Source organism: Siphateles boraxobius, unplaced genomic scaffold (genome assembly GCF_051911475.1).
Source record: "Siphateles boraxobius isolate OS27281-9 unplaced genomic scaffold, OSU_SipBor_1 16, whole genome shotgun sequence".
Classification (NCBI taxonomy): domain Eukaryota; kingdom Metazoa; phylum Chordata; class Actinopteri; order Cypriniformes; family Leuciscidae; genus Siphateles; species Siphateles boraxobius.
This window is the reverse complement of record NW_027508766.1, coordinates 4,259-18,006: the sequence shown is the minus strand read 5'-3', so window position 1 is coordinate 18,006 and position 13,748 is coordinate 4,259. Positions and strand designations below refer to the sequence as shown.

At 46.9% G+C, this 13,748-nt stretch overlaps 1 protein-coding gene across 2 annotated transcripts in view; it reads left to right on the top strand.

Moving 5' to 3' along the window:
• LOC143739000 (GTPase-activating Rap/Ran-GAP domain-like protein 3) overlaps window positions 1–12,448 on the top strand; it is a 49,867-nt gene extending 37,419 nt beyond the window's left edge. Inside the window, exons 12-18 of one of the 2 annotated variants that reach the window (XM_077231060.1) lie at window positions 3,240–3,348; window positions 3,536–3,581; window positions 3,940–4,046; window positions 10,154–10,269; window positions 11,781–11,885; window positions 11,979–12,053; window positions 12,138–12,448. In XM_077231060.1, the coding sequence (XP_077087175.1) occupies window positions 3,240–3,348; window positions 3,536–3,581; window positions 3,940–4,046; window positions 10,154–10,269; window positions 11,781–11,885; window positions 11,979–12,053; window positions 12,138–12,272 (693 nt within the window). In that variant the 3' untranslated portion in view covers window positions 12,273–12,448. Of the gene's footprint in view, window positions 1–3,239; window positions 3,349–3,535; window positions 3,582–3,939; window positions 4,047–10,153; window positions 10,270–11,762; window positions 11,886–11,978; window positions 12,054–12,137 lie in introns of both variants that reach the window. The other variant, XM_077231059.1, reaches the window with a different exon arrangement.
• The last annotated feature ends 1,300 nt before the right edge of the window (window positions 12,449–13,748 follow it).

Sequence of the window (13,748 nt, the reverse complement as noted above, 5' to 3'; positions counted from 1 at the left end):
GTTCACAGAAATCTCAATGTGATATGAGATTTTATCTCAGTTCTCAGCTCCAGTTCGATGTTCCTTCACGAGATCCTTCTTCCGCAACTCAAGTTAACTCACAGTTCAATAGCAACAGGAAGAGAAAACCTGTACTCAATCCTACCACAATATTCACAGTTCGATTCGCAGTTCGATCCTTATTTGGGCATGGCTCGCCAGTTCCTGCTTGCACCAACTCTCGAACTTTCGCTGTGAAGCAGGGACATCTCACGTGCAGCTTTCTCGATTCTCGTTCAGCATCCAAACTCAGCAAATAGAAAATATCAGACAAAACCAAAAGAAAATCCAGAAAGGATATAAAAAGAAATGGAAAGCCCAAGGGGGGGAAAGGAAAAAAACCCAACCTTGAAAAAACAAGGCCAAAAGTACAATTAGGCACTTTTCTCAAAAATACACATATTACCACACTTAATATCAATATATTCAACTATTAACATTTCAAACTTCACTTTTCATATAATGTTAACACATTAACTTCTCATTTATATTCAAAAAACAGGATTTCAAATGACGCGCTAGGCCACATCTGCTCAATTTTCACGTGCGTCACACTCATCCGTTAGCTCAAACTCAGTTATTCGACGAAAACTACAAATTTACATTTCACAAATCATCAAAAATAACTTCTCCCTTTATAATATCACTTATTTAACACATTTATGAAGAAATCTTCTATTATTTTTCCCTTTTTTTACAGAAGGTTGACTCTTACATAAATTTAGCTAAATATAACACACATATTTGGCATTTGAACACATTTTATCGGATATTTATACATAAGAACCTTGGTAATAACAATAAAACGAAAACTTCACTTACCAAGAGTACTTCTAATATCAATTAGAAAAAGTTCGCGGCAGCTCTCTCAGCTTTAGGCCCGTACTTCAATGCACGTACAAAAGCTAGTTTCACTTTTACTCAAAATCAATCAATCACAGCATCAAGTTCTGTTTCTATTTCTCAAAATCTTTATGTTCTATATCTCTAAATCTCTCTAAACAAACTACTAGCTCGCTCAGTCTAATTCTTTCTCTTCTCAGATCGCGCTCAGTGCTTCTTTCTCGGTGCTTCTCTCGGAAAAAAAATGATCATTGCATCATCTCTCGACTCCGATGACTCCACCCACTAAGGCGGCCAACTCTGATTCGTCTATTAGGACCAATCATTGTCTAATTTAATCAAATCACTCTTCTCTAATTTATGTATTCTTGTTTTCTCTTTTCTTTACAGATATTTAATAAAATAACTGTTTATTCACATAAGTGTCAGTTTCTTTCTTTTCTATTTCAAAAAATAAAACATCTTTAGTAACCTGGGTTACACGTGCCCCGTTCCGAACTAAACTGCCAATGTGAGGGGGCTTTTACACTGGGCTCGTTTGCTGCGGTCCGAGCCCGAGCGCGTTTGTTCCCGGCGCCCCCCGCAGCGTTGGTCTGGTTTCACACTCAACTTGATTCTATCGAACTCTGGTGCGTTTGCGTGCATCTTACGTCATTGCAAACGTGCACGGCGCATGATAGAAAACACGACGCGGGTCAATATATTGTGTTTTTTATTAATTTGGTGCCATTATTCATAGCTGAGTAAACAACCCAGGTTAACTGTGTGTGTGTGTGTGTGTGTGTGTGTGTGTTTCGCATAAGCTGTTTTTCCGCTGCTTGCAAATGGACTCTTTTGAGGAGACAGTGGATTTCCATTAATTTGTTGCCCTGATTGCACGCACTATGCGCGAATACACTGCAGACTCACTCTTGCTCGTATCCAGGGTAAATCTTCATCCCTTACGTGTGTTTTATTTAACTAAATACATCATAATCGACTAAAACGCATGCGCAGGATACTTTACTTCCTGAACAAGTGCGCACCCGAGTCCGTGTAGTTTTCACATACACGCGAATCGCAGCACGGTTCGGGAGCAACCGAACTCAGACCACCTCCTCCAGGTAGTCTCGGGTTCGGTACCCCAGTGCGCACCCGGGTCCCATGACAGGGTTCACATTAGCGATTTTTCATGCGAACCGTGCCCCGTTCCGAACTAAACTGCCAGTGTGAAAGCCCCCTGAAAGTCCACTAAAAGTCTCTTGCTGACCCTAAAAGCATGCAGACACACCGAACAGGTAAAAGACTTGACTGGAAGGAATCAAGTACTGTTCACAAGGGAGAGTGTGTTTTTTTCTCTTAAGAAAACTGTTCTTTAGGAAAATTATGACAGAATTTTCATTTTTGGGTAATGTCATTCTAAACCTGAATTACTTTATTTCGTCTGTGGAACATGAAGAACGATATTAAAGAAGCATAGCTATTTTCCATCAAGGACAGTTCATGAAAGATATAATCACTATGAACTGTTGAATGGAGAAGTTTCTTTAAAAATTCTCCTACTGTTTCCTAAAGGAGGAATTAACAACATATGGGTTTGGAAAAACATGAAGGTGAGCAAATAAAGACCTAATTAAAAATGTTCGGTGAACTATCCCTTTCAAATAATCCTAGAAGGCTTAGCTTGAATATGTCAAACCGCTGGAAGCATGTAGGAGTCAGTCATGAAAGCCTCCTGGTGCTGTTCAAGTGTTATGCATGTCATGTTCTGTGTGACGGGGAGGGGATGTGGCAGAGAATCATAATTAAGCTCTCAGTGGAAATGAATCTGAAACTGCAAAAAGTAAATACTTATTCCTGTCACAGCTCGTGGTCAAGCGCATGTATCTCTGTCTCAATGCGTGTGTGTGTGTGTGAGAGAGAGAGAAAATGAGATAAATACTCGCAGAGAGGGGAAAGTGAAAAAAGAGCCATGTAGTTATTGAGCTTTAAGAGGTTGTGTGTGTGTGTGTGTGTGTGTGTGTGTGTGTGTGTGTGTGTGTGTGTGTGTGTGTGTGTGTGTGTGTGTGTGTGTGTGTGTGTGTGTGTGTGTTTTGTCTTGAGACAAAAGATAAAAGCTCCTTTTCAAGCATAATGGTCCAGACTCATTAACAAGCACAATTATGATGCTTCCTGGCTAATGGGCGTGAGGTGTCAGAGGGCATTAGGAATGTCCAAACATGCTCACACAGACCAAACTCTCAACAAAAACACACCTAGGAATGAACAATGATATATATTTTTTTTATCATGTAATACTGGCAAGAAAAAAGTTGATGCTTTTTGAAATGTGCTTCATGCATGCATGATTATAGCTTTAATTATTTCGCTCTGTGCAGGTAGAGAGGAAGAGACACATAGGGAATGACATCGTGACCATTGTGTTTCAGGAGGGAGATGACGCTTCTCCGTCCTTTAAACCCTCTATGATTCGCTCCCATTTCACACGTATCCTTCATCCTCAAACTCAGTAAAACTGCTGAAATAAGTCACTAAGTGGCAATGATTAGGCTTTTTATGGGTGACTTGTTTTTATATGGGGAAAAAATGTCTAAATTAGTTTAGATTTTTGTGTGCATTTGTAGTTATGCATGTGGAGCTATTGTATGGATGATTTCCTTTACGTATCCCACAGATATCTTTGCCTTAGTTAGATATAATAGCCAGAATGATAGTTACAGGTATGTGTGTGTTTAGAGGTTTTACTTTTTGTACATAGCATATATGTATAAACGTGAGTTATTTAATATTATATTTATTACATTTTATTTGAATATTATATTAAATACTATTATATTGTATATAAACTACCATTCAAAAGTGTGAGGTCAGTAAGATTAAAAAAAATAGTTTTCACAAAAATATTAGCAAAATATTTTCTACATTTATAAGCAAAATAAAAAAGCAGCAAATTAGAATGTTTTGTGATGTTTTTTACTGTATTTTTTATCAAATAAATGCTTTTTCAAAAACATTTTTTAAATCTTTCTGACCCCAAATGGTAGTGTATATTTGTATCTTAATCATTTTATGTTGCAGGTTGAAGATTTTTTCAGAGGAGAGTGTGCCGCTATTTGGCCCACCCCTCCCTTCCCCTCCAGTGTTCACAGACCACCAGGAGTTCAGGGACTTTCTACTAGTTAAATGTTAGTAAACTCACCAGTACATCAGAGTCATTTTACAGACAGCATGAAATCAATTGTTTTCATAGTCATTCACCAAAATGTAACAACTTACCTCTGAAACAACACTTTTCTGCTGATGTAAACAAAAAATACAAGCAATATCAAAGACTATTAATACTAATTGAAATCCCCTCTCCAGAACCGATGAAATCCCATCCTACTAAATGGGTTTCCTACTGAATGTCCTGTTCCCTTTCGTTGTCACTCCGAGTTACGTCGGATGACGACGAATGGGGTTTCGCTTAGAAAGCCTATCAACTTCGAGTATTACAAAACGAGCCAATGGCAAAGAAATGCCATGGGTCTGCGGAATTTGCATGGCGTAACTCCGCCCCACCTCGTGGGTATAAAAGGAGGAAGCCGGCAGCAAGCAGATATGTTTTCGCTTCGGAGCCAAGTGTATTCTTCTCTCCACAAGCCATCTCTGAATTGTCAGCTTTACAAACGAGTACCTCGAGTGTTGGTGTGACGGCGATCTACGGCGAGAGCGTGCTTCCTGCTGATCTGTTGCAGTGGTCTGCCAGTCGGTGCGTTTCTCCCCGGGTGCTTCAACACTTGAGTTTTCTCTCACTAAAAGAGCTTACACGTGGCACGTCTTTTTAAAGATGTCTCGCCCGTGTACTTCTGGTTGCGGCAGATTGGTATCGGACTCTGATGGGCACGAGCGTTGCATAGTATGTTTGGGCATTGATCATGCTAGAGCAGCGCTCGTGGATGACTCATGTTCTCTCTGTGGGAACATGACCATCGCGTCATTACGGTCGAGACTCCGTGAACTCGCAAGAGTGAGAGTCCCCTCATCCACCCGCTCGCTGGTCTCATCCGCCTTTCCTCCCCTCGATGAGGCAGCTGCCCGTGGGTACACTGGGCTTCCCCCGGTTGAACGCTCTGTTGCCATGCAACTATGTCCTCAGAGTGCTTCTTCTCGGGGCGAGCCTAAGCACCCATCCAAAGCCTGTAGATTTTCGTCGACCCTGGTGGCGAAGTCTTACAGAGCGGCGGGACAGGCGGCTGCTTCACTGCATGCTATGGCCACTCTGCAGGTCTACCAGGCCCAGATGCTCAGAGACATGCACGAGGGTAGGACAAAACCAGGGCTCTTTGATGAGCTGCGCGCCGCGACCGACCTTGCTCTCCGGGCGACGAAGGTTACCGCGCGCTCCCTGGGTTTGGTGATGTCCACAGCTGTGGTCCAGGAGCGACGTCTGTGGCTGAACCTGGCTGACATGCGGGACGCTGAGCGGACCCGTCTGCTTAACGCCCCCTTGTCCCAGGCCGGCCTCTTCGGCGGTGCAGTTGAAGACTTTGCCCAACAGTTTTCAACTGCCCAGAAACAGACCGAGGCCATCAGACACATTCTGCCCCGCCGGCCCGCTGCTGCCTCCACCTTGCCGGCCGGGCAGACGCCTCGACCTGTTTCCCGCCGAGGGCGCCCTCCTGCGGCTCCCGCCCCTCCCGCCCGGACCACGCAGCAGCCTCCACCCAGGGCCGGTCGCGGAGGAAGCCGTAAGAAGGCGCCACAGCCCTCTCCTGCCCCGCCCCCCGCTAAACGCCGGGCCAAGCGGCGCTCCTGAGACGGGCTGCTCAGGGATGATGGTTGTTTCTCAGGAGGTGGTAGCAGGACCACTCCTACCCCCGGTGGAGGGCCGGGGGAGAATCTTTTGTTCTCCACTCCCCGCTGCTCACCCACGGGTGGGCAGCACCCTAATGTGGTTAAAGTCAGAAACAATCCCCTCATCCCTGAGCTCACAGAGTTCTCGGGCGACACAGAGCGCCGCCCACAAGCCGTGCTCTCCTCGCCCCCCTCTGTCCCAGAGGCGGTTGACACGGCGTGCCGTCTACGGACCGCTTCGCTCCTGTCCCCCTCTGTCGCCAGACCCCTGGCAGAGCAGGCACCCGCGGGACGACCAGCCTGGTCCTCCCCTGGCCCCCTCTGCCAGGGCGCGGTTGCTAACTGTGCCCCCTCTCCGGGCCGCTATGCCGTCCACATCTGGGCCAGTTACTCCGCTTCGCTGCCCCTCCGGGGGGACGCCTGTGGCTCGCATGATCCCGTTGGTTCAGTTCCTGGGAGCCTGGCTAGAGCTTCCCCGTCTGTCCCACTGGATCGCGCGTACCGTCAGGCTCGGCTATGCGATTCAGTTCGCACGCTCCTCCCCGCTTCAGGGGAGTCCGCTCCACTTTGGTCGGTGGCAATGCCCCTATCATGAGAGCAGAGATTGCCACCCTGCTGGCGAAGGGTGCAATCGAGACTGTCCCTCCAGCCGAGATGAGGTCCGGCTTCTACAGCCCCTACTTCATTGTCCTCAAGAAAACCGGTGGGTTACGGCCAATCCTGGACTTGCGCGTGCTGAACCGCTCCCTTCACAGGATGCCGTTCAAGATGCTCACCGCCAAACGCGTTTTCGAATGCATACGGCCCCAGGATTGGTTTGCAGCGATCGACCTGAAGGACGCCTACTTTCATGTCTCCATTCTTCCTCGACACAGACCGTTCCTCCGGTTTGCTTTCGAGGGGCAGGCATACCAGTACGCGGTTCTCCCTTTCGGGCTAGCCCTGTCTCCTCGCATCTTCACGAAGGTCGTCGAGGCGGCCCTTGTTCCCCTTCGAGAACAAGGGGTTCGCATCCTGAGTTATATCGACGACTGGCTGATCCTAGCTCACTCTCGAGATCAGGTTTGCGAACACAGGGACCTAGTGCTTCGGCACCTAGCCCGTCTGGGCCTTCGGGTCAACTGGGAGAAGAGCAAACTTTGCCCCGTGCAGAGGATCTCTTTTCTCGGTATGGACATCGACTCGGTCGCCATGTCCGCGCAGCTTACGAGCGAGCGCGCGCAGTCACTGCTGACTTGCCTAAGACAATTCGAGGGCAAGAGTGCGGTTCCACTGAAACTTTTTCAGAGGCTCCTGGGGCATATGGCATCTGCAGCCGCGGTCACGCCGCTCGGATTGCTTCATATGAGACCGCTTCAGCTTTGGCTTCGCGACCGAGTCCCGAGGTGGGCATGGCAACACGGCACGTTCCGAGTACCAGTTACTCCGACCTGCCGTCAGTTCTTCACCCCGTGGGCGAACCTCGGTTTTCTCAGGGCGGGTGTCCCCCTGGCACGAGCTTCCCGGCATGTTGTTGTCTCAACAGATGCCTCCACCACGAGCTGGGGCGCCATGTGTAATGGACATGCTGCGGCGGGCTCCTGGACAGGACCCCAGCGGCTGTGGCATGTCAATTGCCTCGAGTTGTTGGCAGTACGCCTTGCCCTGCACTGCTTCCGGGCGTTGCTCAGGGGTCAACACGTACTAGTCCGTTCAGACAATACCGCCACTGTAGCGTACATCAACCATCAAGGTGGTCTACGCTCCCGCCGTATGTCACAACTCGCTCGCCACCTCCTCCTATGGAGTCAGAAGCATCTGAGGTCGCTTCGAGCCATCTTCATTCCCGGAGCGCTGAACTGTGCAGCCGACGAGCTCTCACGGCTTCAGCCCCTCCCTGGAGAATGGCGACTCAATCCCCAGTCGGTTCAGCTGATTTGGGACCAGTTCGGGGACGCGCAGATAGATCTGTTTGCCTCTCACGACTCGACCCATTGCGCCCAGTTCTATTCCCTGACGAGGGCACGCTCGGCACGGATGCTCTGGCGCACAGCTGGCCGCAGGGCCGCAAGTATGCGTTTCCCCCAGTGAGCCTTCTTGCGCACACTTTGCGCAAGGTCAGGGAGGACGAGGAGCAGGTCATTCTGGTTGCCCCTTACTGGCCCAACCGGACCTGGTTCCCCGAACTAGTACTCCTCGCGACAGCACCTCCCTGGCCGATCCCTCTGAGGAAGAACCTTCTTTCTCAGGGACGGGGCACCCTATGGCACCCTCGTCCCGATCTTTGGAACCTCCACGTGTGGCTCCTGGATGGGACGAGGCAGGTTTGAGTTCCCTATCACCAGCGGTGGTGGCTACCATCACTTCCGCTAGAGCGTCGTCCACGAGACACGTCTATGCGTTGAAGTGGAACCTCTTCGTCAACTGGTGCTCTTCTCACCGAGAAGACCCCCGGAGATGCTCGATCAGTGTTGTGCTTTCCTTCCTTCAACAGGGGCTGGAGCGAAGGCTGTCTCCCTCCACCCTGAAGGTCTATGTTGCCGCCATTGCCGCACATCATGACCTCATCGAAGGTAAGTCGGTGGGGAAGCACGACCTGGTCATCAGGTTCCTGAGAGGAGCGAGGAGACTAAATCCTCCTCGTCCTCCTCTCGTTCCCTCTTGGGACCTCTCAGTGGTTCTAACTGCCCTGAAGAGTGCTCCCTTTGAGCCCCTGCAATCAGTCGAGCTTAAGTTCCTGTCTATGAAGACAGCGCTCCTGGTTGCACTGGCCTCCATCAAGAGGGTTGGGGACCTGCACGCATTCTCCGTTGACGAAGCGTGCCTGGAATTTGGGCCGGCTTCCTCTCACGTGATCCTGAGACCCCGGCCTGGATACGTGCCCAAGGTTCCTACCACTCCCTTTCGGGACCAGGTGGTGAACCTGCAAGCGCTGCCCTCGGAGGAGGCAGACCCAGCCTTGGCACTGCTCTGTCCAGTACGCGCTCTCCGCGCCTATGTAGACAGAATGCAGTGTTTCAGGACCTCAGACCAGCTCTTTGTCTGTTATGGTGGGAAGTTGTAGTGAAAGGCTCTCTCCAAGCAAAGGTTGTCTCACTGGATAGTGGACACCATTGCTTTGGCTTACCAGCAGCAAGGTCGACCGTGCCCCCTTGGTGTGACTGCCCACTCCACCCGGAGTGTGGCGTCCTCTTGGGCTCTAGCGCATGGCGCCTCGCTAACAGACATCTGCAGAGCTGCAGGCTGGGCGACACCTAACACATTCGCCAGATTCTATAATCTCCGAGTGGAGCCTGTGTCCTCTCGTGTACTCGCTTCAACCAGCTAGTACCGGACCCGCTCAGGTGTCTTCGCTTGCTCGCCATTCCACTCCACGGACTGGATACGTGCGATATTTTCCTCAGGTGAGCTTTTCCGAAAGCCCTGAGCTCCTCCAGCACTCCTGACGTCGGCGCCAGTGTCTATTGCCTGCGCGTCGGCTAGGTGCCTCCCGTGTGCATGGTCCCTCCTCTGAGTGACCCCCACATGTGTATTTCCACTGTAAGCCTCTCTGAGCCACCTTGCCACCCCTGGGGTTGAAATATTCCACCTGCGGCTGGACACCCCAGTGTTTTCCATATGCTTCCTTCGGGTCATATGTGTATTCTCTAAGTCCCCCCCCTCCGGGCTGGCATTAATTGCATACTTCCCCTAAGCTTGGGATATGCTTTCCAGTGTACCTTGGTATTCCTGTGATAAATGGAGTCCTTTGTCCAGGCTGACAGGGATCTCGATTTACGCAGGGCACTGGAAGACAGCTGAGAAGGTGGCGTGATTAGACTGGTAACCCCATTCGTCGTCATCCGACGTAACTCAAAGTGACAACGAAAGGGAACGTCTACGGTTACGTATGTAACCCTCGTTCCCTGAGTAGGGAACGGAGACGTTACTTCTGCCTGCCACTTTCCGCTGTACCGCGGGGATCGCCTGAACTCAGTCTTGGCTCCTCAGCGAAGAAACATATCTGCTTGCTGCCGGCTTCCTCCTTTTATACCCACGAGGCGGGGCGGAGTTACGCCATGCAAATTCCGCAGACCCATGGCATTTCTTTGCCATTGGCTCGTTTTGTAATACTCGAAGTTGATAGGCTTTCTAAGCGAAACCCCATTCGTCGTCATCCGACGTAACGTCTCCGTTCCCTACTCAGGGAACGAGGGTTACATACGTAACCGTAGACGTTTCAGTCAAAAATAGATTATATTGCAGAATTTAAATTTATTCCAAATACAATTTCATGGGATTTCAGTACACAGACCTCATGTTAGAATACACACCTGTGTTTTTCTGTTGCCAGCTTTAATGATTTGATTTGATTTGGCTCATGAACTCTGTAAAGCAGATGCTTTCATTAAACGGACCTTGTAAAATGTGTCTTGCTGTTTCCTAAGGGTGATTCTGTTACATCACACTATTACCTTTATCCTTCTGTCTCCTGTAGTAATAAATGGAGAAAAAGCCACTCTTGAGACCCCCACTTTTGCTCAGAAACGTCAGCGTACACTGGACATGCTGATCAGATCCCTGTACCAGGATCTCATGCCTGACATGCACAAGGTATGGACACATAATCTAGAGCAGTGTAACAGTTTTCTCAACCAAGGGGCCAAGGGAATATTAGAGGGCTTCAAGATGATGTGAAATTATTTAAGATAAGCCAAAACAACTAAAAATCTATATAATCGAAATCGAAAATCCCCCCTCCCCCCCAGCCAATGTCTTGAAAACCCTGGATATACTGTATGAGGAAGCCTAATTTAAAATTGTAATGTGTCATTTTCAGACATAATAAAATTATGTAAAGTAATAAAATATTATAACATCATGAACATTTTTATAATGAATACACATTTTTCTAATTATGCTAAGTTCTAAAATATTTAATCGACCTAAAATTGTGAATAAAATATATTTAAAAATCCTTAACCAGTAAATCACAAAAAAAAATTGGCAAAGTCATGGGGTCACTAAATATTTTTGTGGACAATTACCCCTTTTCCACCAAAAAAGAACTGGTTCGGAACTGGTGCTGGTTCAAAGTTGGTTCAAAGTTGGTTCAACTTGCGAAACTTCTCAAAACCTGTTTGTTTTTCCTCTGACTAGAGAAAGCATAACAATACCATACCGCTAACAAACAGTTTGTCTCCTCCACCGACCACTGTTTTCGCTTTAGAATCAATCTTTCTTCAATCGTTGTACTATCTTTCTACTAGTGCTGTGTTTTTAGCAATGGTGGTCACAACATTTCCCGTCTTGTTGTTGATCACAATAACCCCGCCCACAGCCCCCGACTTAAGCATGACGTGGTAAAAGAACGGTTCTAGTCCAGCAAAGAGTTGGTGCCACTTTGGAACCAATTTTCCTGGCAGAGAACCGGTTCTTTGGCTGTCGAAACACAAAGAACTGGTTCACGAGTAGGCACCGGCTCCAAACAGGCTCTCAAAATGCTTTGCTGGAAAAGGGGTAAATGAGGGTCATTGGGGTCAAAAAGGTTGAGAACCACTGATCTAGCACAATGCTTTTCTGCTTTTCTTGCTCTACATTTACCCTCAAGCTATTACCTCACTTCCGTTTCCTGCCATATATACGTTTCTCCTCACAATTCTCTTTTATTCATAAATACAACTCTTACAAACCACTTAGCTGTCAAATGTACTTGCATTCTGTTACAGCAGCCCGTCAGCTGGTCCTAGAGCTGGATACTGTCTTTATATTGTTGTCTATTCCTGTTTCTATTTCCGATTACAAGGGTTAGAAAAATCAGGAACTGGTTGTGCAGAGAAATTTGCCGTTTTTATATTTTAATGAGAAAAAAGACCTGCAGCAAAACAATACGAGGACAATAACATCTTCTTGTTGTGTTGTGTTGTGTTGTGTTGGAATCAGAATATGAACCGTCATTATTTCCTTATGATTCCGAACCCAATGTACAGTATTACGACTGATAGGGTACAGTGGTGTAAGAATTGTTAGTCTCTGCTTTGCTCTGTCTTTCTGGCTGTTTCTGGGTCAGTCTCTCAGACCCATATTCATCTCTACCACTCCCGTAGGTTCCCTTTTCTCCGCAGAACATGCTGAATCGACGCTCATTCAGTGATGTACTGCCAGAGTCGCCCAAATCGGCCCGTAAAAAAGAGGAGGCACGTCAGGCTGAATTTGTACGGGTGGGACAGGTATGATGTATGCAAATATGACATTCCACATAGAAAGGAAAGAGAATGTTACAATGCAAGGAATGTTATTAATAAATATAATATTGTGTCCAGGCTCTGAAGCTGAAAACTATAGTTAGAGGTGATGCGCCCACCAGTCTAGTCACTACTGGCCTTTGCAGGAAAGAGGTGAGGGGCAAGAGGAAAAAGCGAGGGATGCTGTTATTTTGCATACGGTTAATCTCTGACAGTGTGTTTCTATATTTTCTGCAGCCATGGGAGTCACAGTCGTTCTGCAGCAGCTTCCCATATGAAATAGTCTGTGGAGACTCATGGGGACAGTCATTACTGGTCGCCACAGATTCAGCAGGGGTCATGCTGTTGGAGGGTGAGAATGCTTTTTCATGAGAAATAACACAGCTGGACAGAGTAGCGGTTTTCTTAAAAATCACATGTAAAGACAGACTGACTGTAACTTTCACCAGCTTCTACATGGATAGATCTACAGTACATGGATCATATCAGTGGACATAAACACTGAACTGAATTGAGTTCCATACTCAAGGGACAGTTAAGGAAAAAAATTTAATTCAGAAATTTTTTTTTTTATGTATTCCGTTGAACACAAAAGGAAATGTTGAAGCTGCTTTTTCCATAGAATAAAATGGAACACCTAGCAGGGGCTGCCAAACAATTTGTGCTCCAGCTTTCATTTAAGTGATGCCAAATGTCATCGGTCGCAAGATCCAATAAATTCAAATGTAAATTCAAATTGGACAAAGATTTCAGGGCTATAGTAAAGGGGAAACCAAGTAAAATCAGAAACCAAGGAAACCAAAACTAAACAGAGCAGGGAAACAGAAACTAAGAGAAACAAAACAGAACATCAAAATAATAGTCGGCTACCGAGACCGTACTCCCTCCCTACCGGAAGGCGCGTCCTCTTGCCGTAACAGATAGGTAGAGTGTGGAGGATTAGAGGGGGCTTTGGAGGAGGGCGAAGAGCTGGTGATGGACGGGGATGAAACAGAGTCAGTGGAGAGAAACACCATGGTGTTTAACACCAAAAGTTATGGGAAATACGCATCAAAATAGATTCACAAATAAAACAATTTTTCATACAACATAAAGTTTATTTCAACTGACAGTCATATTGGACTGGTACAACATGAATAAATAAATAATAGCCTAACCATGTCTACAGAACAGGACATGTTTTACTGGTTGTACAGTATAAAATAAATAAATAAAGAGCAAGTCTACAGAACAGGAAATGTTAGAAACAATGAAAATAAATCTAAAAAAACAAGTAAAACGAAATGTCATGAGAAACAGGGCCCATCAACAACCGTGTAACCTTTAGAAGGCAATTTGCACTTTCCCCGGCAACTCACAGGTAGAGGTTTCGCCGTATGGGCTGTTTACACCTGGCCACTTCATGCGTTTTCTCAGATCGGATAGCTATCCGATCGTGAAAAGACCAGGTGTAAATGCCCACCGAAACGCATTTGAGACGGGTTTGAATCCGATGGCTCAAACCACTTCAGGAGGTGTGGGGTACATTCCAGACGAAACTGGACAAATATAAATGCATCTGGTTGTTGGAACCATGTAAATTTTACTCCTCCCAAAAACGCTAAAAAATAAACGTGTGAGAGCGTGTTATGGGCTATATGTCATGTTATAGTCAGATATGACAACGCTACTGCAGCATCACCGCAGATGAGCAGCTGATCGAGCATCTATTCATCAAGCCAACGTGCAAACTATTGCAAATCAAAGTGAAAGTAGTCTCAGATGCTTAACACACAATTATGTTCATTAAAAGTAAAGAAACAAAATGATCTTACCATGGCTGTTGCCGCTCTCTCTTATTCCGGTCTT